The 27493-nt window shown below is 45.5% G+C and overlaps 1 protein-coding gene across 1 annotated transcript in view; it reads right to left on the bottom strand.

Annotated features, from left to right (window-relative positions):
* LOC119381971 (MAM and LDL-receptor class A domain-containing protein 1-like) overlaps positions 1–27493 on the bottom strand; it is a 70607-nt gene that overhangs the window by 7899 nt on the left and 35215 nt on the right. The window contains exons 9-16 of the mRNA XM_049412958.1: positions 24532–24677; positions 21582–21666; positions 19208–19330; positions 17207–17362; positions 12986–13071; positions 11043–11210; positions 4562–4658; positions 3620–3769 (exon numbers count right to left, since the gene is read on the bottom strand). Of these exons, the coding sequence (XP_049268915.1) occupies positions 3620–3769; positions 4562–4658; positions 11043–11210; positions 12986–13071; positions 17207–17362; positions 19208–19330; positions 21582–21666; positions 24532–24677 (1011 nt within the window). The remainder of the gene's footprint in view (positions 1–3619; positions 3770–4561; positions 4659–11042; positions 11211–12985; positions 13072–17206; positions 17363–19207; positions 19331–21581; positions 21667–24531; positions 24678–27493) is intronic.

Below are 27493 nucleotides of genomic sequence, written 5' to 3'. Positions count from 1 at the left end.
TCATTGGTTCAAGACGGAACAACTTGCTCAGTTAAACGTTGTGATGCTTGGCCATCGAAGATGTCTTGGCTCAGGCATCGAGGATGTCGTGCGAACAGCCGAAAGACGGAAGCCGAGCGCGTTCGCCACATCCTATGATGATGATGGCTTTGTACAAGTGAGAACGATGAAGTACGTTAAATGTTCCTATACTATCTCCTTTTTTAACGAAATATCTGACCCAGTTTGCAAAATATACTTCTTTGACGTTGAATGAAATTTTCTTTTACAGTGGAGCTTATATAATTTTCGTTGTACCGTTACGCGTTCGCAGGAGCTATCGTAATTAGTGTGCCTCGATATGTGCGCCCCCCCCCCCCCCCCGGACAAAACGCGCATCAAGGCACCCTAATCGTAATCATGAATGGCCTCTACCTTTATAGCACGTGCAGCGGAATAACTCGGCCGGTGCTCGCTAGCTTCGTCCTTTTCTTCATCTTCTGCTTCGCTCCTTGAATATGCGCCTATTTGTCCGCAGGGGGATGCAATAACTCGGATGGTTGAGAGAACGAGTACAGAGGGACAGAGAAAGAAAGAGAGAGAAAAGAAAGAGATCGAGAAAAATTCTTGGCGCAGAGATTTCTTGACGAGGTGGAATTTAAACCGAGTAGCCACGATTAGAGGTGTGCACGGGCTCCGGGTAGCCCGAAAGCCCGAGCCCGACCCGGCCCGCGGGCCGGGCTCGGGCGGGCTGACGTGTTTTCACCTCGGGCCCGGGCCGGGCTCGGGCTACTTGGAGTTTTATCGGGCCGGGCTCGGGCCCGGCGCAAAGCCCGACTCAAGCCCGAAATGTAGAGAATGAGCGGGAATTGTGAGGAAGAACCTGCCACAAAAAAGCAATGCTTGCAGTTGTTCAGCGAGTGGAGCTACAGTGGTGAGAATGTAGCAGTTACAAAAGATGAGCTCTCCGATTATCTCTCTATGGAATCGCCCTCCTGTCCATCTGAAGTTTTAGTCTTCTGGAAGAAGAAGCATCAGAGATATCCAAAGCTTGCCAGGCTGGCAAAAAAGATATTAGCAATTCCGCCGACGAGTGCAAGCAGCGAACGTAACTTCAGTTCGGAGGGCTACATAATGCAAAAGCGCCGCACTTCGTTGAAGCCGGAAACGTTGGACTGCTTGCGGTTTTTGCACGACAATTTGTAATCTGTGTAATAGAGACTCTTCGTCGTGTGTCGTTTGATCATATTCGATATGCTCAATAAAATGCCAAACTACCGGAAAACGATGTTTTATTTTCGCAGCCAACCTTCAAAAAGCCGGGTCGGGCCGGGCGGGGCCGGGCCGGGCCCGGGATTGTGTTTTTGTGCGTCGGGCCGGGCCGGGCGGGCTCGCAGTCCTTGGCCGTCAGGCTCGGGTGGGCCTTCGACAAAGTCAGCGGGCCCGGGCCGGGCTCGGGCTCGGAAATACGGCCCGTGCACAGCTCTAGCCACGATCCGAAGGCGAGCATCGTAACCACTCGGCTATCCAGGCACGCTAGCAGAGCAAAACATAGCCTTGTATAGTATAGTATAGCAAAGTACTTGTATAGTATACTATAGCATAGTATAATGGGAAAGGGAGGTGAGGCTGAGGAAGAGAGATGTGAGGGTGAGAAGGAGGGAAAGGAGGAGGCGAGAGTAAAGCATAACATAGCAATGTTCATCAGTGGCCGTAGGCATTATTGTGGAGCATAAATCAGAATAAAGCATCGAACTAACATTCCAATGGCGAATAGTGATTGCGAAACTCTATTTCTATTCTGCAACAGAATCAGAGAATACAAATTTCGAAAACAGGTCGGTCCTGTGGAATAACTAATTTCGAAGAGTATTAAGAATATCACTCGCTTGTATCACTAGTTCGGATATATCCTTTTCAGGGGGTCCCTGCTAAAGTTGTTAATAAAACAGCTATCTCTATAGTTTTTTTACTAGTTTTGTTCATCAGCTAGGAAATCAGCTAGGTAAAATTAAATTAAGTAGGGTAAATTAAATTTGACCCCCTATGACAGATAAAGGTATATTGTGCATGTGTTCTCTTTTTTTTTTTGCTTAATCATGGATAAGCTTATTTGCAACCCTCGCATAGACACTTTAACAGAAAAATGTTTATGCCACTCGAAGGGAAAATCCCAGCGCATCTCTTTTCGCTGCACTTCCCAATCTACCGGGTGTGATGTTAAGCTTTGTGGTATTGTTAAAATTCAGCACTGGGAAGAGCGTGCAAACCACCTTTGCAGATAAATTATGCATCCAGGGGACACAAACTGAGACAATAATTATCGCTGTCAGCCGCCCAATTAACTAAGATTGAATAATTACTTTTTTAATGAGTGCAGCAAACGGGCATCCTTGTACTGAAAAGTTGGAGGCAGTCGCGTTTCTACACAGTTGCACTTAGAAGAATCCTTCTAGCATGTCTGTGCCCCGAGATATCCCGCTGCAAAGTTTAATTGCGGTATGCATGATTACGCATGCAACACGGTGAGGACCGGCGCAATGTTCCTCCCTGATGTGACGAACAGTCATTGCTTGCGGTCGCCAGCCGGTAGCAAGAGAGTAACCGTGATCATCTTTGCCTATGCCTTCGACCAGTTGTCAGATTAAACGCCGCACGCAGCTGCCGCGGCACATCGGGGAGGAGGTTTGCGCCAGTGCTCACTTTCTTGCATGCGTAATCATGGAAAGCGCAATTAAATTTTGCAGCGGTATATCTCGGGACACAGACAAACTAGAAGAATTCTTCCAAGTGATACTGTGTGGACACACGACGGCCTCCAAATTTCCAATACAATGATTCCCGCTTGCTGCACACATTAAAAAGTTCATTATCCAATCTTAGTTAATTGGGCGGCTGACAGCGATAAATGTGGTCTCACTTGTGTCCCCTCGCATAGAAAACATCTTCAAAGGTGGTTTTCACGCACCTCCCAGTGCTGAATTTTAAGAAAACCATAAAGCTTAATTTAACCATAAACCCTGGATATACTCATGTGTCAAACTGTACTCGTTATGATGCAATATTACTCATAGAAGAGCAGGGATGACACAGGCGAAGGCATACTGGAATTGCCCTATTTAGATTTGACGTTCAATGTCTACCAAACACACCTGCATGCGTGCAGAATGTTTTTCACAAAAGCTGAATTGAACACCACCTTTACGAAGAACTCTGTAATTTCCTTGGAGAACGAACCCATTCTTCGATACTTACATCAGCATCCTGTCGTACATTATATATTCCTTAGTGTTCAAGAAAAACTGATTTTCACGGCTTTTTTATCAGACGGACCTCTTAGTACATAGTCTTCAAAACGATTCCATTCCATTCGATATTACTAAATGTGCAGAGATCACCGTGTTAAATCTATGTGCTTCCGTAAAACTGCGACTGCGTTTGAAAAGTCCGTCCGAATGGCCACTTTGTCATATAATGTACCATTACTTGGGAATAGTTTACAGTATAGGCTTCGTTTCTGTGAAATGGTATTATTGAAGTTGAATAACACGACCATAATCTAACATCTCGACTACCATGTGGCACTTAGACAAAAAAAAAGAACTTCAAATGGTACACGTGTCAGCAAATATATACTTACCACATTGGGCTTCATCAGCTTTGTTGGAGCAGTCATTTTTGAAGTCACACACTTGAGTCCTTGGAATGCACTCTTCACTGTCACCGCACTGGTACTCGCTGGCATTACAGGTGAATGTTGGTGGTGTTGGTGTCGAAGCTTCTGGCAGGGCTTCGATAAAGAGGTTAGCAATGCTAAATGCATATAATATGTCCAGAGAAGAGACGCTGAACATGGTATTCTAAAACCTTGTCTTGAATACTGTGAGCAAAGAGTGGTAGCAACTCATTTGATTTAACTATTTTCCCCTCAAATCCAGTTTTCCTCATTTTTCCTCAAGAGAGTTGTTGCAGGCTCTCCGCCATTCGTTCTCTATAAATCTAGTACTTCGAGATCTCCGGAAATATCAAGCTATAACACTGTAAAAATGTTTTCGATCCTTGCGATGTCGACCTGTAAACTACATTAGTTGCTAAGTTTGCGATGTAGGCCTGCAAACCACTTAGCACCTCAGATGCTACGTTCGAGGAAGTGGGCTCAGTAGCCGGCCCCGGCAGCCATGTTTATATGAGGGCAAAATGCTGAACATCCTAGCACTTTAAGTTAGGGGCAGGCTAATGAAATCCATGTGGCAGGAATTTATCAGGAGTTCCCCACTTCGGCGTTCCTGATAGCTATGTCGTGGTTTTTACTCGTAAAACTCAACATCTTTAATCTCTAAAACTCATTAATGTGTACCTGGTGCACTACACCGTGACCTGGCGTGAAAATAAAGGCCACTTGTCATCTCTTCATTTTATTTTATTCCGTGCTAAACTCACTTTATTGCGTTAACCAGCCAAACATAAGGACTTAATAAACACCGGTGGAGTTTTTAGCGTCTTGGAAACGAACATGTGTCGGGATATTGCGTTTAGGCGAACTATTCTGGTTACTTGCATGTCATATAACAGCAGTACTCACCTTTGTGGTAGCGCTCGCAGTCTTCTGAAAACGTGACGTCATCAATGGCAACGTAGCCGGATTTTCCGGACCTCCTGTGTTCTCCTATAAATGCCATCTTTCACAGAAAGCAGTGCAGATACAATTACTTCGCTAGTTCATCGGACATGTGTGCACAATGTTACTTGTATTATTCTAAAATTTTGTATTTATTACTAAAATCAGGCCATTTCTGTCCTATTTATTGCTCTACTTTAGCTATGCCAGCGCCTCCTCTATTTTTCTGTGCCTGGGCGAAGGAGCGGAGCGCAATGGGAACCGACCGTCGGCGTTAGTGCGGCTTTTAGCCGCCGGGCGCCGCCACCGTAGTAGACCAGTCGTCGCGTCGTCGCTCGCGGAAACGAATGCCGTGGCTGCATTCGAAGCTGCTATATGGTTCAGTTTTCAGCTGTATTCGCATTGTTTAAAGTATAATGAAACTTGTAAACTGGAATCATGAAGCACTTGTCGTTCTGGGCAACCAGCCCATTTCGAAGGCATATGTCTTTCGCGGCTATTTGATCGAGACGCTCGCGCGTCGTCTGCTAGCCCGATTTCAGAGAGCGCATGCCAGTGATGCGCGGAAAATTGTTTTGTCACCGTTACGTTCGCTTGACTGACAGTCGGTTATTGACTGTCTGAAAGTCGATTTTCGAAAGCAGCATTTGCCAAGAGCTAGTACTCAAAGCTTGGCGCTTAAAGTTCCCCGATGCGTGCTACCGACTACTGTTGTAGCAGACTATACGCAAGCCATGAGTTCATGCGCTAAATAGCTTGAAATGTCACTAAGCTGCTTCCAGTGACAATGTACATAATGATTGTCGGTTGTTTCGCCGGTAGCGCATGTAGTGTCCATGGGCTCCTATTCTTCAGCTTCGGGACCTAAAGTCAGCGCTGCATGCACATAGCGGCAATCGCGAGGCAGCGTTGCTACTGGTACTACATGCATTCGTTGACTGTTCGGACGCAACACGGTCACGTTTATGGATACTTGCCATGAGTTGATTCAGCTGCAAACGTGAAGGGTAGTCTGCAAAGAGTGACGTTCGTAAGCCGCCGCTTCTTATATTCTACGAAATGTTCGCGTCGTAAACGACGGCTGCATATTCTAGTGTAGTTTGAAGATGTATTAGGAGACCAATTATCCCGCCTAATTACAGCAAGCCACCCCTACTGAACACCAACGGCAGCTGAAATTTCATGCAACGACAACCGAACAGTATATTAAGGCGAAAGCCTTAGATGCCTCATCAAACGCGAAAATTGACCGTCGGCGGCGACAGCACGAGTGGTGCAAAAAATAATTACGTGATGACGTCACCGATTATAAAAGTTTGTGACATCGTCGTGACGTCACATAACGTGACGTCGTCATAATACATCTTCGCTTGGTCAAAATGGGCCGATCACGGAGGCAGTGCATGCCTCCGCTGATGTGCAGAAAGCTTGCGCTCCCTCCGTTCCTTGAGGCTGTAAGAAAACAACGTTAGGCGCAGAATATCTCGGAGGGAGGCAGGAAATGTTCAATACATTGACTAGAAGAAAAAGAAGAAGATGGCTTTCGCCTTTCAGTCGTCTTAGATGAATGCATAAGGGACCCTGTGAGATTTTTTTTTTTTTATCAGTAAAGGGAAATAAAAAAGACAATCGTGATTTCTTTCACTTCCATTTGCAGAGTGGAACACAACAGTATGACATACTAAGGCATTGGGGCGGTTGCAATAGACTGAAATAGAAAATAAAACGCGAATACTACCAAACTCGAGTGCAAGTGTCGAACCGGCAGCACGGCCTGACATTCTGCCTGCGGAATACTTAAAGCGGAGATGTAAAGACGCGAACATGCGGCATCTGCATTCTCTGCTGTTTCGCATCTATTTTCAAATGGTTATAGCCTCGATGATTGATGAGAACACGACGTCATCCATGACACAATAAAAGACCATCTAGCATCTTTTTATTGCCATCGCGGTTAGAGCCTGATGAAAACAGCGCGCCGCTATATTAGCGTTTCTTTCCATCCCCCTGTACCTGTGAAAGCCTGCAAGAAGCACAAATGCAATTAAACTCGGATGCATACACGAATTCGTGAGCTTTGTGATACGCGCGGCCGTTCAGCGCCAGCATCCCGTAGTCTACTTGCCCAGCGCCACCACGCGGCAGCGGCGAGCGGACGCGTAGCGCGCGCTCGACGGCCCGAGGAGAGCGTTCGCCCAGGCACTGAAAAATAGAGGAGGCGCTGGCTATGCTTATCTTTCAAGCAAACCTACAAACAAGTCTTACCAGCAGGAAGAACTAAATGTATAAAGAATAACGAGTAACTTCGACATTCCTCCTCAAGCACTTCTATAAACTGATATGAACTAGTCATGGGCCATGCTTTAGAAGGACCTGGCGAATATTTTTTTTTTTTGAAGCTGAAATCTCCATATGGATGCCTAAAAACAGTCACAGATGGCGTGATCTTCTGCAATGTCTCAATTGAATAAGGTTTGGCATAGTGGAATGAAAAGAAGGTGATACTGAAAAGGGATGCACGGCAAGAAAACATGGACATCAAGGAGAGAACTTACAACTGGAAGTTCGCAGTCGACCTGTCCTTCATGTCCATGTTTTCATGGCGTGCCTTCATTTTCTGCGAAATATGCACCTCCTAGCCAAGGAGCGCGTTTTAGACGATGAGGAAGGCTGCGCGATACGCTTACACCTCCACTCATGTAGAATAACATTCTTGACTTGAAAGGACTAAGAAGCCTGCGTACACAGCACGACTGCATAAGCAGCGTGGAAGGGAGACAAAAAAAAATTACAGCATATCCACGGGTGAATGATGAAATGTTTGGGCGAAGCTCCTGAAGCAATCATGGTTACACCGTGAAATGTTCAGCGGTTTCGCCCAGCAGTAATCAAAGCGATACGCCGCTTTGATTACTGCTGCGCTCGCTTGGCGGCAGCCTCTCGAGCTCGCACCTCGGGATCCTGCCGACGAGCACGAGACGCAGCGGCCTTCCACACCCGGCGCTCCTCGTCGTCCATGGTCCGCCAAGCAGCACGATCCGGCAAGCGCACTCCTCCACGTACGGCGACGATCAAGGAGCATGAGAGAAAATTACACCATTTCCCGCTTAAGGGGCCATGAGGCGATGCGAAGCCGGAGCTCTTGCACGATCGCGTTCCGTTGGCGTTCGTTGGGCATGCTACCGACCTCGCGTCGTGGAACGCGAAGAGGAACGCTACGCGTGTCTTGTTTTCCCTCTAGCCTGGCCGTTAATTCTCACAGGGCGAGCGGGGAACGCGGTCGACAGGCGTGCGAGAGGGGGGCAGCGTAAGAGAGGAGAGAGATGGGGGAGGGGACGCGCATGCGCTGGTGCTCATCGCGGCGTTGCGCAGGAGAGAATTTCGGCATGTCTAGCCCGCGTTTCAGAGGAACAGTGGGAAGGGGGAGCGGAGAGGGGAAGTGGAGAGGGGGAGGGTGAGTGGATATGGGAAAGGGGAGAGGGGAAGAGGACAGGAAGAATGGTGAGGGAGAGTGGAGAGAAGGTGTGTGGAGAGGGTATGCGCATGCGCAGTAAGGGGGGTCACGCAGCACACCACCACCGGATTGAACTCCGCCATAAGATACTTCGCATCTAATAACGGGCACAGCAGCCAATCTGAGAGCAGCGGCACCTATAACGCCATCTAGCGTGCATTCACCCAACCGCCATATTGCACACATCTCTATGGGACAGCGCCATCTAGTATATCGTCACCGAACTGCAGTTTGCATGCATCTCTATGCGACAGCGCCATCTATTGAATGATACGGGAGACGCGACGGCGGGGGAACGCCGGATGGAGCGACGACCGACCAGGTGATGCTATAAGGAGCTTCGCCCCTAAAAAAAGGGACATAAGAGGACTGTTCTTCTGTCCCTTCCGCGCTGTTTACGCAGTCATGGAATACCAACTAGCCCGGTCGCACGCCTTACACAGCACGACATTCCATCCACTACAAATGTCTGCGTTTACAGCTGTTCAGTATTCTTTCCAAAAGCTTCTTATACAGGTTCGTTGCAAGGGGGGGGGGTCTGCCCCCCTCCCCCGAATTGTTTAGGAGGGGGTGTTTTACCGAAACTAAATAATGAAAATAGGTACATATTTTAATCAGGCAGTCAAGCCCTTCAGCAAGGCCCCCCCTGCCCCCCCCCCCCCGAAAACAATTCCTGGCTACGGGCCTGCTTCGAATTTTACTTGGATCTAGGAAACAGATTCAACAGCAACTCTACGAAACAGATTCCTCCTCCTTTCTATCCTTTTCTTTATCTATCTCTCACTCTATTTCTTTCTCTGTTTGATTATCTAATTTTCCCTCTTCTTTTCCCCTTTTCTTTTGCATTTCTTTCCCCCTATATTTCTCTTTCTCATTTTTTCTATGATATGGTTTACTCTCTTCCTTCCTCCTTTCCCTCCTCCCCACGCTCACTTCACTTTCCAACCCCATTGCTACACTATACTATAGGAGGCTATGCTATGCTCCGCTAGCATGCATGGATAGCCGAGTGGTTAGCACGCTCGCTTTCGTATCGAGGGTACGCGGGTTTGAATCCCGCCTCGTGAATTTTTTCGGCAGGAATTGTGCGCTTTCTCTTTCTTTATATCTTTCTTGCCGTCTCTCTGTTTGTTTCTCTCTCTTTTTTCTTTTTCTCTCTGTCTCTGTACTTGTTCTCAGGTAACCGCACAGTGGCACATACCCGTTAAGATGGTGATAGTTTTCGGTGATCGACTCACAAGGAACGATTTAATAAACAGCTTTCCTGTTAAAAATAATAATCAATAATAATAATAATAATAATAATATAATAATAATAATAATAATAATAATAATAATAATAATAATAATAATAATAATAATAATAATAATAATAATAATAACAAGCTTTCGAGCTTGGTGCAGCCATACGTCGGCAAAAAATGTTGAGCTCACTCAAACTCACTCATGGAATATATTTTGCCCTTAGGGCTCACTGGGACTCAGGCTCCCCAAAATTTTCTTGAATCGCACTCTCTCGAACTCAGACTAACTAATTTTTTTCGTAACCGTGCTCAATCGGACTCAAACTCACCAAAATATTACTCACTCTGACTCACCCAGAGTTAGATTCACGGCTCGATCAGAGTCTAAGTGATTCGACTCATGAGTCTGTTAGCGTATAATTACGCTTTTTCGATCAGGATGTCAATGCACTTAAACGCAAATATTTCGCATGATCGGTGCTCTACGATGCGCAATTTGATCTCGTACCTTCACATAAGAGTTATGGGTGATTGCAATCCACTAAAAACATTTTTATTGAAAGATATGACTCATACGAGGATATATTTTTATCACGAACTTCCTTTGAAGAATATTGCGGGCCTTGGGAAAGGGGGGGGGGGGGGGGGAGGGTCGAGGCACGCCTGTGATCAATAAATATTGAGCCGGCGCATGTATGCTATTGCGTTGAAGTATCTGTGAGTAGAAGTGAGCATCAACGTCAGCCGTAATAAGCCTGATAGTAATGCTGAAGTTGAGTAGTTATCACCGTAGGTCGGCAAAAAAATTTGGAGCTCACTCACTCACTCAAGAAATATATTTTGTTCTTAGGACTCACCCGCACTCAGACTCACGAAAACTGTCTTCAACCGGAATGCCTTGGACTCAGACTCACTCGTACTCAAGCTCACCAAAATATTATTCACCCGGACTAACTGAGACTCACGCTCATGGCTCGATCTGAGTCTGAGTGAGGCTGAGTGAGAAGACTCATGAGTGAATTTGCCGACCTATAGGTGTAGCACAGGCTACAGTCTCGTTACAAAAGGGATGCTCATACCATTTATCTATCAGGATAGCACATAAACATATCTCCAGGATCCTAGACAGGGCAGCGCACGCCAAGAGTAACGGAGGTTGTTAGTTATTCTATTATAGGCCCCGAGTAGTTATTAGTTTAACTTATATTTCGTTTTACCCATACTTGTTACTTTAATTGAAACTAGAAATACACTTTCTTGCGCTTTCTAGGCTTCATTAGATGTAGGCTTGGTATATTTATTTGTGCCAATCAAAAATGGGCTCCTCGATCTACGCTGTCACTCAGCACCTAAAAGAAAATTTTGTGTCGGCATTGCTTTAAAAAATATCGATGATAGGTACTCTAACAGTACAATTACAATAGGAGCTGGTGAGCCGAGGAACACTGGCCACTGCAAAGTTAAACGAGTACTTTAAGAACGATATATCGAAACAGACCTAAATGATATAAAGGAATTATAAGGAGGACTATAAGGGCAACAGGATACAGCGACCGTCTATATATGTAATAATACTCCACATTGTTGCCACGGAGGGTCAATATTGTGAAATACGCGTAACCAAAGCGAACACAAGCTTCGTGATGCGTGGGCAGCGAATGGTCGCATGAAACAACGGCGTTCTCACCTGGAATGGCACCTTCTCCGTAAAGGCTACGGTTCCAGAGATGAAATTCCAGAAAATCGACGGCCCAGGTTGGGACCACACTTGTTTCCAAGGCCCGTTGTTAGTAGTTCGCACATTTAAAGAGAGCTGTGGTTTACTCTCGCCTTGCACCATGTAAAAAAACGAGATCTAAAATAAAGAAAGAAACAAAATGAACAAGATTTACGTACAGCCTGGTAGCACTGATTACTTTCATAAATCTCCTGTGAAATTGTGGGAGCATTCTCTTGGTATATACTTGTACAATGTCTACACCGTAAGGAAAGGAAGGACTCTAATGGCAGTAACATCACTAGTATTGTGCGCAGTATATTGACACGCGTATTTGTGATTCATGGCGACCAGATTTTGCAGTAAAAAAACTCTTACACGTGATGTCACTCGGTGCAGGCAGCGCCTGAATGTATAATGACTTTCTCGAATGTTACCGAATGGTAACATTCGAGAAGGCTGCATGCACGAAGCGTATCACAGTTGAGCACATTCTGGAACTTACGCGAGCACAAGCAATAACGCTGCAATATAGTACGATGAAGCATGTATAAAAGCCGTGGGGTGTCATCGAACGTACGATTATCACTGAAACGCAGTCGATGAAACGCGGATTCTTGATAAAAATGCGCAGTTGGGGTAACCTTTATCACGTTGTCTAAAGTTCCTTGGGCACCCCATTGTAACTGGCAGTGAAAACCGTGTAGGCTTAGAGTATTAGAGAATATGGAAGATCGCAGCATTCAAGGAAAGCATGACTTTGAGGCATGGTCACGTACAAAGTATAAGATTCAGCTATCGAAATACCAGTGCTCCTTATGGGCTGTAGAAGTAAGCGTCTCTCCTCAAACCACCGCAACAACTACACTGCTACTAAGGCAGTAAACTTGCTGCTATTACCTATTTTGCAGGAACTTCGCCAAAAATATGCAAATTTTATGCAAATGACCTGTATGCCGTACGCAAAAGATCGCCTTGTTGCTATACAAATTATTTTAAAAATATCACCAAGGATCATGGTACCCACTAGTGCGGAATTTGAGCGGTGCTGTTCAGGCGTCACGAATTCGCGATGTGCGGAAGGCAGGTTGTTCTCAGCGACGGTGCTTAGCTTCGGCCTCCGCTCGTACACCTCTCGATTTCATAGTCGAAGTGCCTGAGCCCCTGCTCGCTCACAGCTCATTTAGCAGCAGCAGACGAAGGACGTATCAATCGTTTGCTCGGCTATGCCGCCAACGGCGACGCGAAACGCCCGAACGGGTGCTTAAGAGTGGCGATAAAAAAATAAACAATTTTGACTACAAACTCCAACTAAGCTGCCAACATCTTAACCAAGGTTGCAAGGTTATACAGAGATTCCCAAATAGCCACCTTATTTAAGCTGCCAAGGCACGCTATACTCACGGTACTGCTGTCGGTTTCTCTATATAAAATGTGACTGCAAAGGTTAGCATTTACTTCAACGCTTTCGTGTAGTACAAAAAGCAGTCATAGACATAACTGATTGCCCTGTACATTTTTCATTCGAATATTTTAAAGCTATCCCTTGGAAAATGGTTCGATAAAGACTTTCGTTTTAAAAGCTGCGCTGGCTTTCGCTTCTGTAATCCTGCTTGTGCTTATATGGTACTGTAGGCATTAACGCTGTTTATTAAGAACTCTAGACATCAAATGGAAGTGCATTACACTGTAAAACAATTTCCAGATTACGGACCAAGAAAGCGGTTACACACACACACACACACACACACACACAAACACAAACACACACATTATATATATATATATATATATATATATATATATATATATATATATATATATATATATATATATATATATATATATATATATATATATGGGTGCGTGTGTATGTGTGTGTGTTTGCGTGCAGTAACAATTTGCGAACTTACGACGCAGTAGTCCACGTTACGGAGAGTAGGACCGATGATTGTGGCATTCTTCTCTGACAAACTTGAATGGAGGATAATAAATTTTCCTGTAGAGCAACATATAAACGATATGAAAACACAACAAAGCGCAATGTGCGTAAATACAGACAAGTTTGCCAAAGCAATATTACTGCAACCTACGTGCCCTTGCGGCATTGCAGTCAAATACTGTTGTTTTGTGGCACGGATGAAATTTGAAAATAGGGCACCAAAACAACAGTGTAATCAAAACGAAGGCTTTTGTTTTAAGCGTAGAGATTATAAAGGATAATTCTGTGAATGGTTCAATTGTGTATATTACATAAAGTATTGAGCTCAGCCCATCATGCGCAACCGCATGTGGTCTTTAGCAGCATGATGATATTATTCAGCGAAAGTCCATGGCGGTTTTCAAAAATCGAGGACTCTCAAACTAGTATATATGAAGGTGTTACCTCATTTCCACCCCTTTGCCACTATAGGCTCTCCATGACCAAACACCCTAAACATCCTTCCTTATATTATACAAGTTCAGCATACAACATGATATAACGATTACCATCCATTGACTTGTGCGGTTGTACTCAGCGAGTTTTAAGGGGGTATCGTTAAAGAGCTTGTGTCGCAGAAATTCCGGTGTCGGCGTACTTGGTTGTGAGCGAAAAACATCATTGTCCGTGGCCGAAAACTCGCCATGAACGCAAATAATAAAAAAAAGTTATGTACCCCAGGTGGAATCGAACTCAGACCTCCGGCGTGGGAAGCAGGTGTTCTATCACGGAGCCGCGCCAATGCTTGGAAATGCACTGAAAGTAACTTTCATGTTTCACAAACGTACGCGTCCTGTGTACAGGCATGACAGTGTGAGATGTAATGTCGCAGTGAACCGTGGTACACGCATACATTGCCATCGGGCGTCACACCATGTCATTCGCATAACGAGTTGGTAGTTTAAACTCGGCCACCCATTACGAGAGGCACACACATTACTGCGCGTATTCCCTTACGAACACGTAGTGTGTGCGTTGCAACTTCAAAGAAGTATCGCGCGCGCAATTGCGGCTGGTTTAAAGCATGCCACCCAATACAAAGGGAACACACATTAGTGCGCACATTCTCTTACACACACGTAGTGGGTACACTTTTAAAAGTGCTGTTGACGAGGGAGGAAACATATACATCTACTGTAGCTATATGTATGTCGTGTGTATGTACGTGTGCGCGTACGTGTCTGTGTGTGCGTGTGCGTGTGGCTTACTGGGCGACTGAACCTAATGACAAGCGAAACAGAGAGCGAGGAGAATGGGGCCGGTTATCGCTATGGCGTTCAACTCTTAAAGGCGAATTAAGCGTCGCGCAATTTTTTTGTTTGCCCTTGCTGCCATGTGTAGTATGCCTTTGAAATGGACACTCGATGAAAGATATCCTAAAGGGGATTCATAACAATAATTAAACTTCTAGATGTGAAATAAATATTACCACCTTTACAAATTTGTCCGATTTTTTTATTGCAGATCCTATTGTACGTACTGTGCATAAATCTGTATTCACCTAGTCGAAATTGGCAGGATCTCAGACGCAATGAATGATAATTGCTTTTCAGTAAAGTGATGTTGAATTCCAATGGCGGAGTCGGAGCAGCCGACGGACTCCGCGAGCGAGCACTCGACTCTGGCGTGCAGTCACGCCGCGAAATCCGCGACTCGAACCCAACCCACGCCCCTCGAGCAAGTCGGAAGCGGAACTTGAACCTTTGGGGTGCCTAGTTTACCAAGATGCCTAATATGTGTAGTTATGCCTTTCCGTTGTCTTATTATGTGAAATTCCCGCTCGTATGTGGCAGTTTCAGCGCCTCTCTTTCACCCGCGGAGGAACTCTTTCTCTGTCACCTTGGAGAAATCACCCGTGGAAAACTCGCAGCTGTCGCAGTCCAGCTAAAGAAGCAATGCCGCACAATTTCACGAGCCGTCCATGTCGTTCCCCATTACCGCTAACACACGCGACTACCGGCGGTGCCCCCCAAGAAGACAAACGTGTTAAAGGAAGTTCGTCACGCCGAGTTTCGCTCCACTCCACAGATTTTGACGGAGCAACTTGTCTCCTCCAAAGGGTGACTCCCACTCTAAATCCACTCCGACTATCTCTCTTTGGTACACTTGAATCCTACCTGCACCCTGTCAATGAAACACACCTGCTACAAAATGAGCAGAAGAACTTGCTCCGACTGCACCATTGAAATTCAACAAGAAGTTTTTAAATGCGAAGCATTTCTTTGCGAACCTTTGGCACTTTGAGCGTTTCTATTTACGTATCTATCTATCTAGGCGCCTACGTTCTCATGATCGCCTCCTTAACATGGTACAGACCGAAAATGGCATGGGAGGGTAAGAGCATTTGACGAATATGACTGTCGGGTCATGCCATGAATAACTTGAAAATCCTGTCGCGTACGTCTTCAAACCCTTTCCTCCAGACACGTGTGGCACATTTCCGTTTACCACGAGACCGCGGTCCACGGGTATGCGCCCCAGGGGATTGACAGTTTATACCTACCCAGGTACGGCGAGAACATACATTGATAACTTAAATGCGAGAACGTTAAGAAAAACCGACATCGGCAGTGTTGACCCGACGAATGGAAAAAAATGAAAATGAGGATCCCAGAGGGAATCGGACCCAAGCATTCTGCGTGGCAATCAGGTATTCTACCACAGAGCCAACCCAGGTCTCGAAACTTGCATGGAAAAAGAGCCTATATGCAGGCGTAAAAGCGGTGCAACGTCAATTGTGGTTGTGGTGCTTGCTATCTAATTTTACAAGAAAGCAATAAACACTACATGATATTCCTACGATGTGTACTCCTGCGATACAGGCGTCATATCAGATTAACGTCTGTGGTTCCAGTGTTGGCTCCGCTTTTATAGCAGTCTAATAAACATTACATGTGTATTCCTATGATTCAGCAAGCTATATTGAAGCATTGCTCGACGCCGGAGGGATACATTAACGAAAGTTACGTATGATATTCACATTACCGCACCGTAAAGTGCGCCTAATCCGCCAGAATGACGCAGTGTCCTCTTCATTTCTTACGAGGCAGGGCAATGGCCTAATGCTGACCGAGGATGATGTCAGATTGATTGACAGCCGCTTTGTAGACTAGACTACATAGGCCACATACACGCAGGTAGTCTACGAATACAAGCGCCATCCACTGATGTTATCTACGCAGCACTATCCAGGCCTACCAGCCTCGACGGCCTATATATACTTCACCAAAGGGAAGGGTGACTTCAGGTTCCGACATGTCGCCGGCTCTATCGACAGACAATTTGTCCACCAAATGACCGAGGCATCCACGAATTCCAACAACTGTACTATACATCATACTTGACTATACATGGACCCCTCGTCCCTGCGATCACGACCGGATCCAATAACAAGTCATCACCAGCTGCTGTTTCGCACTGATCACGGTTACGATTACCTTGTTCAAGAACTGTCAAGAACTTCTTCCACACAGGCACACGGGTTCATTAAACGTGCGTGCGTTCTCCATCATAAGGGACAAGTACAAGCACTACATATTAGCTTACCGCTTCTGGTGTTGTAATACCCACGTTGCCGTTGGCAGCGTTATCCAACTGTAAACTGGTTATATAACACATATGCAGCTCTTCAACATGTGTGTGTGCGTATAAAATTGATAAAAATCTTTAGCGTCCTCTTGTAACGTTTCGCTCAGTAAAAAATTACGCCACAGTGACCTTCCCGCCGCATGCTTCGCATTACATCGACTCCCACGGTACGTGGGATCTGCCGAATTTTTCTTCTACGTTAGCACGACGTGAGTAAATGCGTAAACTGTGACCTATAGTTTATTTGACCTGTAGTTTACGTGACCGTTTATTATGTGATACCTATAGTTTGACGTATAGTTTGACCTATAGTTTATATGATAGTTTAGAAATACGTTTGACGCTGATTTGACGCTGACTGAAAAGCTTATGTAACAGGTGTGAATATTTTAACTCAGAACTTGCTATTTTACCGCTAACGAGGCCTGGCAGCATTGAAAGTCGATTTGGCAACTATGGAGTTTTTTCATACGACTTGTCGTTTGCTCGATGCTCGTTTTCCCTATGTAGCTGTAATGGTTACTACAGCAACCGTCCCATTTTTTTCTAATATTAAAAGCCTCACCCTCTCTTGTGCCCGTCGTGTGATCTCTGGTGGGTCCTCTTGATAGAAGTGACAAAGGTGGGCTCAATTCCCAGCCGAATCCTTTCCCGTGTGATGGCGCTTGTGGAAGCCAGTCGCAAAATGATGAGTCGAAGTTGCATCCCATTCGATAATCGCCTAAAAGCAGACATCAACAGGTCATTCATGCTGCTACCACTAAGTGCACATTGTCTTTGATGACTCGTAACGCTTGAACTTACATTGCAAGAATACGAACAACTGGAAACTTTCGCCTAGCTTTCTAGTGCTATAACATTTCCCTATAAATTATCCTTGACCTTGAAACGAAGTGTTTGGCATGAAATAAACAGACGGCCTGTAGAGATGGCCTGTAGAATAGTTCTCCCTACGCAAATATTAGAATAAGCGAGCGAGCTGGCCGACGAGGTTTAAATGCGCCCGTTGCGCTCCTCGCGCCATCTCGCTGGTAATGAAAAAACGCTTATAAGCGCCGGCCGTCTCTGAGTCCTGCCAGCGGTAAAGGGTGTGTATATAACGCTCGTTGTTAGCTAACTGAAGGAACTGTACTTTGTGGCGTAGTGCTTAGCGCCACGCGCTGCGGTGCGAGAGGTCGCTGGTTCGATTCCAATAAAAGGTACGGCAGCTCCGCCCAAGTGGTGTGAAGACTAAGGTGGAGCTGGTGGCGTGCCCCTCACCTCCCTATTTCTTTCTCTTTATTTCTCGGTCTTTTTATCTTTATTTCTCTATATTGCATTTATTCGTCTCTGGCTTTCTATTCCTCGTTTCCCCTTTCTATGTCTTTCTCTCGCTCTCTTTATATTTCTGTCTCTTTGATTCTCTCTCTTTCTCTCCACCAATTTCTTTCGGCCTTTCATTCTTTCTCTTTCTCTATATGGTATGTTTTACTCTCACCTCTCATCTTTCCTTCCCTTTCACCCTCACATCTGTCCTCCTCTTCCACACTTCTCTTTCCCATCCCCTTGCTATTCGTGCTCTGCTAGCCACTCACCTTCGGATGGTGTGTACCCGGGTTCGAAGCTCGCATCGCGAAGAATTTTTTTTTGCGGTAGACATTCCTGTTTTGTCTACCTTTATTAAAGACGATAGTCTTTCTTGGGATACCTAAACGGAGAAATTTTGGTCTGTCTTTCTGTTTGTCGGCACGTCACTCGTCACCGCCCACCCAGCTTGAACTGGTACGGCTGTTCATACTTGTGAACGTTCTCGATTAAAAAGTAAATATTACGCATATCTGAGGCGAAACATCAATAGGTGAGTATTAGGTGGTGTGTTCCTTTAATAGAAAATGCATACATACGTAATTCTAAAGACCCTAGTTTCTTAAGCTGCGCTGAAAATGCGACTGCGCTGAAACTTGCCTTCCTCCGTGCCCTCTGCACGAGCTCATTGTTGTGTTTCGGTTTCGGTTCTGTATTGCACTGTACGAATGCCATGAGGCGCCGCTCTGGCATTCCTGTTTTACCCAGGCGACGTGTACATAAAAGAGTGTGTGGAGAGTACTCGTTGAGTGCGGACGTTTCTTCTGCTTCAGCGCTTCGCGCCAAACCGCGTGTTCGGGCTGGCTGGCGTCCCCGCCGGTCGCGTTGGTCACCGCCGGTCTTCGCCTGCTGCTGCGCCGGGACTACCAGCCCGCAACACAGCACTCATGTTTCCCGACGTATTGCCAGATGGCGTCCATATCTCCCGCAGCGCCTCTTCTATCGTCTTTAGACGACATTTGCAGCGAAGCACGCAGATACGCGGCCAATTTATTTCTCTCTCTCTCTCTGCACTCGTCGTCTCGCCCGTCAGAGTTATTGCATCCCGCGCCGGAGAAATCGACGATTGTGTTTTGGGAGCGAAGAAGATAAAGACGAGGACGACAATGAAGAAGAGGACGAAGAGAGCGCCTGGCGTTTCATGACGATGTTTTCCTGGTGCTACCGCACAAACTAGGGCGAGCTACGACAGCTTCGCTGTTAAGAAGAGATTGGTACTCACCGCAATCCTCTTCATCACTATTGTCACCACAATCGTCGACGTAGTTGCACCGCTCGTACGAATCGATACAAACGCCATTGCCACAGTGAAAATGAAATTCGTCCATGCAGTTCTCCTCCTTAGCTGCGAAAGGTACAAAATGGCACATTAGTGTATTAAAAATAAACTTATAAGTTAACACTTTATAAAAGAAAGTCAAGTTACAATTCGTGTAGGTATACGCACCTGATTTCACCAATATTGTGTCTAATTTCAGTGTTGCATATGCCAAACATTTTCTATGGTAAACCGGCAACAACACCCAGTTACATTTGAAAATTGCTCCATTGTTCCCATGATGTTTGCTGTGACTTGAAGTGAGCTTGTGCAGGAATTTTAAACTGTGTACTGTAACAGCCGTCCGCTTCAATACGTCAGTTTCGTAGCTGCAAACACAGTTCAGTAGCGTCCATGGTGCAAATCACATATGAGGGTAACAGAAGAGTACGCAGTGAATGGCTGCATGGCGAAAGGAGTCTCAACTAAGCGCGTGATTCGCACTAAGGAACTGCGTGTAAAGACAGGAACATCGTGACAGGAAACATAGAAACATCGTAATCACGTACAATGGGAGGTGATATCCCGATATTTTATTATAAGAAAACCGATTATGCTTCACCGGTACTCATCATAACCGTCTCACTTTTCTGAGACATTTTCCTTAAACACCCATCGTCCTGCACGGCACGCACAAAAATTTAGCACCTTACCTCTCGATGCAGTAGCAACAAATGCAGCAAACTGTGACCATTTCTTCAAGATTTTTTTCAATACTGCTGCCTTAAATATGCTAATTTTTCTAGAACTATGCTTCCGTTTAATACTGTGCTGCTCTGCGTGCTGCCAATATATATTTTTGAAGTTGTTTAGCATCTCCCATCCATTTCTGATATGCATTCTTGAGATTGAGCAAGTACGGATGCCTAAAAGAATGTAATTCTTTGCAAGAAAACGGTTGTTTTAGATGTTTAAGCACTTATATGCCGACTCAACGAGAAAGGGCGTCCGTCCCTCTGCCACGTGAGGCTAGTCGCTAAAAATCACTCTAAAGAAATAAAACAAAGGTATGTAAGTTTTCTTAGAGGTGCTGTGTTTGAAACCTATGGCGCCACGCTACTGACTTATTGACGATAATATAATAATTGCTCGGCTCTACATGCCAGAACCACGACATGATTGTGAGCCGCGCTGTTGTTGGAGACACCGGACTAATCTCGACCACCGAGTGTTTATTTACGTGAGCCTAAATCGAAGTAAAAGGGTGTCCTTTGCATTTCGCCCCCACTGAAATTATCTGCTGTGGCTGGGAACCGAACCCGTGTCCTCGAGCTTAGCAACACGACAACCTACGTGCTAAGCTGCCAAGGCGAGTCTTACGCACAGACGTCACTGTAATTTGACCCGTTTCTGAAAGAAATCTTCACTCCTTCCTTCACTTACGAACTTCCTACAATGACTGCAAGAGCGATGTACATGGTGAATGGATTTTAGAATTCCGGTGAGTAAGTACACCGGGTAGTACAATTTTTGAAATAATCCCGTTCACGCCTTGCGCCATTCCTGTGGTTTCACGCATTACAATTCATCTATCTGGACTCCTGGTTATGAACAGTTCTTCAAACAAGGAAAGTGAATTAATCAGTACGCGCACGTATATTCACTGCGGATTCTGTCGATCTGACACCATTCTTAACTGAAAATTATTATTCATGAAAGTCGCACAAACATTTCGAGATGGGAGTATGCAAGTCCACCCATTGCTCGTTATTTCCCCCCCTGCATGAGCCTTCAGGTTAGGAAACGCTTTAGACACGGCTTTTCCAGTGTTATTTTTAGTAAATCTCGTAGCAAGGCAACGTCTTCGCAGAAACACTCAGTGTATATGGACTGGGTGTTTTATACGAATACGTTGCGTAATACTTAAATATGGTGATGTTCAAGTATAGTGATGTTCAAATGTCGACCATCACAGCGTTTTGTAACGTGCACTGACCTCGAACAGTACGCCTTCATTTAAATGCGAAAACCGCGGCCGGAATCAAACTCGCGACCTTTAGGTCAGCAGCCGAGCACCGTAACCACTGTAACACAGCGGCAGATTTATTTCACAGAGGCACTGTGTGATTGCAGCAATGTGGAAAAATAGGGGGCGGGTGGATTTCTCCTACGGATGGCTGCGTGCGTGAGTGCATATGTGCGTACACGTGAGGGCGCTGTCTTACTCTCTCAAGGAAGCTATTCAAATTAATTACAAGCTGTTCCACATCGCAAGTTATTTTGCTGCCTCAACATCCAGTCATTATTTCTATTGTTTCTGTTGTTGCTTTCAACTCACTTGGTAGAGCACATCCACCATAGTGTATGGAATCGACGGCAAACACGGCCTTTCCCTGTGGGTACTGGTTGGTTGCGAAGGCGAACTGCAACAAAAAATGTAGCTTGCATAAGAGCACCCGCCACCAAAACTACAATGGGAGTTGAAACTATACATATAGTGTCTTGTATTTAACGAGAAATCAACAGCCCTGCGTTATGCGCAAACATGCTTCATAGTGAAAACGTATGGCAGGTAAAAGGTTGGCGCGGTGAAACTTGTTGAAAAAAATGAATAAATACTATAGAACATTGTTTTGCGTGTTTCATGTTGTAGATGATTGTTCAAATGAGGTATGGAATAAATGAGACGTGAGAGATCGAGCCATTTCTTTCAGTACTAACTTGGGAGTTTTATGCGGCGGCAACGTCTAGCATGCCACTTGAGATGAATGTGATGAACGGTGAAGCCATGCACACAGCAAGCGACAGATAAATCATTTGCACAAAACGCATCGCAGCACACAATGTAATTAGGTATCTCGATGAGATACCTGTCTCTCAGGAAGCCTAACGGCTGTTTTGCTGCGTTGGTTGAGCGGGCACTGTTCTGCCATGAGTCAAGAAAAGGTAAAAAGGCTACTGTATAGTTAATGTCTAGTTCAGACATCAATACTTTTTTTTGCTGTAAATAGGCTGCAAGCACAGAGAAAGTGGGTCGTCGTTTCATGCACAGCGCACAAGCGACAGTGACGGCCTTATTAATCCGAAATCGGAGGTGCATTCATTCGGCTCGGAAGTTCGTTATTCCAGCGCTGTCGAATCCATTTGATGGCTCTCCAACAGAAATGGTTTTCTTAGACAGCACAAGTTTTCTATTACCGCTTCAGTTCGCCTGGTAAGAATGTGCCAGCTATGGAAAGGATAAAGAGAATAACCTTGACGTAGGAAGCGGATCCAAGGCATGGTGATGGTGCCTTGTACCAACGCGCATAAGATGCAACCTTTATGAGTGCCCAGTTGTGTCACTCTTACAGCGCCCGTCATTTCACTGCTTGCCGTGCGTAAGCAACCATCTATTCATGGAATGACCACTTGCTACCATACGCATACACCGAACTATATTAGAGTCCTGAGAGAAAAGATCACAGGAACATTGCCTTGGCTTGCTCGCAATTCAGCCTTAGTTCGGGGGTTTTTTGATCACGTGTTCACAACGAAATTGCAATAATAAGTATTCCGCCTCCCATTAAACGGTGGTGGATTGAAATGCGACTGGCGGATGTGGGCTGCGGACGATGCTCGTACGTTTCACTTCAAGTGTTTACGTTATCTCACAATCAACATGCCTGAAGCTGCGACGGTGCCAGTCCTGCGGAAGAGTGGTGCCACTACCTAGATGCAGAGCGTGACAAATGACCGGCCTCCTCTCACTCTATCCACTCTTTTTAATTAAACATGAGTGGAACTACCAGGTCAGATACATGACAGATATTTCCAACAATGAAATGACATCTTTCTCGATGCTTCCACGGCCTCATGCAAATCGGCAAAGTGTACTCTATACGCCCTGCGCGTAAGAACAAAAGTCAGAATGTACGCAAGGACCTCAAGCACAGTCCGAAACCAGATAACAGCATAAGTATATGAAGCGACAGGTTCGTTAAGCGCCAGGATAGATAGATAGATAGATAGATAGATAGATAGATAGATAGATAGATAGATAGATAGATAGATAGATAGATAGATAGATAGATAGATAGATAGATAGATAGATAGATAGATAGATAGATAGATAGATAGATAGATAGACAGACAGACAGACAGACAGACAGACAGACAGACAGACAGACAGACAGATAGATAGATAGATAGATAGATAGATAGATAGATAGATAGATAGATAGATAGATAGATAGATAGATAGATAGATAGATAGATAGATAGATAGATAGATAGATAGATAGATAGATAGATAGATAGATAGATAGATAGATAGATAGATACTGTCAAAGTGTCTTTGATTCGCTAAGAATGCGCCACGCATTAAAAAAAATTGGGGGACGCTTAAGCTTCGCCTTTAAGAGCTGAACGCGATAGCGATATTCTGTTCCTACTGCGCAGTTCGAACACTACGAGGGTTTAACAGAATGCGCCCACTAAGGCGTGTGCCTTATGTAATGGGTAGCATGCTTTAAACCAGGAGCAATTATGCGCGAGAAACTTCTTCGAAGTTGCGATGCACCCACTACGTGGTCTTAAGGGAATACGCGCACTAATGTGTGCGCCTTTTGTAATTGGTGGCTGTCTTTAAACCACGAAGTCGTTATGATATTGGCATGGTGTGACGCCCTATGGCGATGTACACTTGTACCACGCAATACTACTGCGATATTACATCTCGTACTGTGACACCTGTATACAGGACGCGTATTTTTGGGAAGCATGAAAGTTACTTTCAGTGCAGCTCCAAGCAGAGGCGTGGCTGTGTGGTAGAACACCTGCTTGCCACGCAGACGGCCTGGGTTCGATTCTCATTCGGACCCAACATTTTTATTATTTATTTTATTTGCAGCTTTTTCGATTTTTCGGTCACGGACATGATGATGATTTTTCGCTCACAACCAACGGCCCCGACGCCGACAGCGCAATTTCTGCGATACGAGCTCTTTAACGCTATCGCGTTAAAAAAGTATGTCGCCCGCAAGATTTCCAATAGCGATTGGAGCCAGGCCCTCGGTATATTAAGTTTCTTTGTTTTTCTTTTTTTTTTGCATTGTAACATTCACCCTCTTTCATGTTGCACTTACTGCGTTTCACTTATGCACACGGTCTACGTTCAAAAAATACAATTAGCGAGAAAGCGCCATGAGATTTCCACCACATTTTTTCTCGCATTTCATGTACGGCGAAATCGGCAGGTTTGATACCATTCCCGCTCTGCCCTAAAATGCAGTTTATTGGAAACTTACGCTGACTTCACCCCTGTGGCGCCCGATATCGACGGACACTCCGTTCCACGATCCTTCGAGAGATGGTTTGCCGAAAACGGTGCGGGTCCACACGGGCATGGTATATCCAGCCGCGGTCATATGCAGGTCCACGTCAAGGTCAGCTCCTGGGTAAATCGCCGGATGATGAGAAACGCTAGCTATTGCCGCTCTAGCAGCGTAGATATTTGGGCGAGGTGGTATATAGTTCCATGGTGTGATTTTTGAAGGTAGCGCAACGCTAAAAATGATGGGGGAAATCCGGCAGATCCCACGCATTGTGGTAATCGATTTCATGCGAGGTCGCCAGTCAGCAGCCGGGTCTTGCGCTTTGAGCAAAGTGTTACGAGGCGGATCGACGTCTTCGTGTAAATTTAGTTGTGCGCATATCGTGCGCTTACCAGGCACAGAGTGCACTGGCGTGTAAAGGCATGGCCCGACGTCACCTCTGCTCTCACCATAGGTCGGCAGACTCACTCATGAGTCGACTAACTCAGACTCACTCAGACTCAGATCGGGCCGTGAGTCTCAGTCTGAGGGAATCCGGGTGAGTAATATTTTGGTGAGTCCGGGTGAGTCTGGTTGAGGAAAATTTTAGTGAGTCTCAGTCCGAGTGAGCCCTATGCGCAGAATATATATTTCTTGAGTGAGTTCGAGTGAGCTCCACCTTTTGTTGCCGACATATGGTCCTACACTAGCGACGACTATGTGCTTGTTCTGTCTCTTCTTCATTCGTCTTTGTTAGCGTTGCGCTACCTTCATCCCACCATGACACTTCGATACAGCGCGAGCGAAACACACAGTAAACAAAATAAATCCCGTTTGTTGAAGCTAGCACGTGAATTGCATATTGTGGGGAAATGGGAAACACAATTTGACATTTGTTTTGTGTAAGTTGTACTTCAAGCTCCTTGAGGGCATATGGTATATGCTGAGCCAGAATAAGGATTTGATCTGGTGGAGCATATTTTCGCCTTGTCACCGATCATTCACGAACACACCATTATGGCACTGATGTAAACAGATTATGCCAAATGACGTAGAGTAAGAGCATTGAATTGTGATCACACCATCATTTCGGCCTTGTTATAAATGACTGCACGCAAGTGAGCCTACATATGTAGAATGAATAATGCAGCTTGAAAGATACACAGTAGAAATGATACATTTTTCAATTATTACTCAATAAAGAAAACCTACATTTATATTATTGCTTGTGCTGCAGCTTTATATTATGTTAAGACTGCAACATGAGCAAAATATTCATTAACTGCCTACTAAACATCTTTTTCTTTAAACATATTTTTACACTAACACAAAGAGATATCACTGCAAGACAGAATGCTGCAGCAATTAAATTAGACGTAATATGAGTCCTTTGTTTTGAAAGGCGTTGCAAATGCACAGTACACAATTTTTCAAAAGTAATTTATTTCTCATGGCGAATTTGCTTTTGCATTAGGCAATGCCCAAGGGCTGTCTCGTTTCTTCCGATTTTTGTGCAGCATTGAAAAAAAATTCAAATTTCTTAAATTATGCACCTTCTCGGCGTTCCAACTGCGTTTATCATGCCTGGAAGCCCGAGATTGTGAAAAAAAAACATGGTTGATCCCTCTGTCATAGGAATCGGAATAACACGAAAGTGAAACGTGTCTTCACAGAAGTAGTTGAGTGTTTGTTGTGCATTCTTTCGCCCAAAGCGCGAAGGAATGAATGCTACAGCATCAAATTGTAATGTTACGCGAAGAACGGCAAGCCACTCGAAACTTGCAATGCGCTGCTCAAGCAGAAAGGACGCGCGGAACGAACATACACAGGAAGAGCGCGAACTGTCACAGTTGTAACGTATTTCTGTGTGAGCAGGGCGCTCCTTTCGCAAAAGCGGCCGCTGCAGTGAGCGGGGTGACCTTCGTGCTCTCAACGGAAACTTGCAGGCAGAGCGCAAGACGTACAAACTACCGAGATCACGAGTAAGCGCGCGCACGAGCGACCACGCCCTGTCGAGGCGCGCGCTAACCCGCGTGGGGGACGACTTTTAAAGCGCGCTCTTCGAGCCCTTCGCGTCATCTCGCTAGTGATAACGAAAACACGCTGTGCCGCCGATCTCTGAGTACCGCCGCCGGCAAATAGTGTACATAAATAGCTCGCCGTTAGCATAGCAGGGAACGTGCCGCCAGTGGCGGAGTCGTTTCGCGCTGCGCGCTGGTGATCGAGAGGTCCTAAGTTCGACTCCCGGTGACAGAACGTTTTCTTATAGATTTTTCTTTGCCATATGTTAGTCTTTATATTTTACAACGTCATATCCGTGACGGAAATGCGTCAGTGGAGCCGTGGTGGACCTCGGCATAAAACACTTTCGTGTTAAAAGAACTGCATTGTATTTGGAGCCTCAGCATTTAGGCGCCATTCCTAAGGCATCTATGTTACTTTGCGCTTGGCTTCGTTGTTTTTGTACGTGCGCGTCCGTTACATCTTATGACCCCTTGAGCGTCGGAACTAAAGCTTAAACTACTGACTTTGGCTCAACGACCACGAAAGAACACACACACGCACGCGCATACACACACACACACACACACACACATGCACGCACGTGCGGGCAACCATCCCGAAATTAAGCAGCCTGGCAAGACGGCCATAGGCGTGCGTACGAGGAGGGGAAGAGGGGACGGCCTGCCCCCGTAAGAACCTAAAGGGGTCGCGCTATGTCTGCCCCGTGCCGTTACTCAGTCGTACCTGTGCCATCAATGTTTGAAGAGCAGGGCTATAGCCACGCAGATTTTGGGCGATAATGGGGGCCGAAAGCCTCTGATGTTGAAATCCAACAACTGATTACTTCCCATCAGAGAGGGGAGGGCGCTGCGGCGAATCTTCGCCTCCCCCCGCCCCCACCTTATGGGTAATATGCAAGCTGCCCCACGCATAAATACCATTTACGACAGTA

This window comes from Rhipicephalus sanguineus, chromosome 2, assembly GCF_013339695.2.
Source record: "Rhipicephalus sanguineus isolate Rsan-2018 chromosome 2, BIME_Rsan_1.4, whole genome shotgun sequence".
NCBI lineage: Eukaryota > Metazoa > Arthropoda > Arachnida > Ixodida > Ixodidae > Rhipicephalus > Rhipicephalus sanguineus.
Note: the sequence above shows the minus strand (reverse complement) of the source record. Positions and strands in the feature narration are given on the sequence as shown.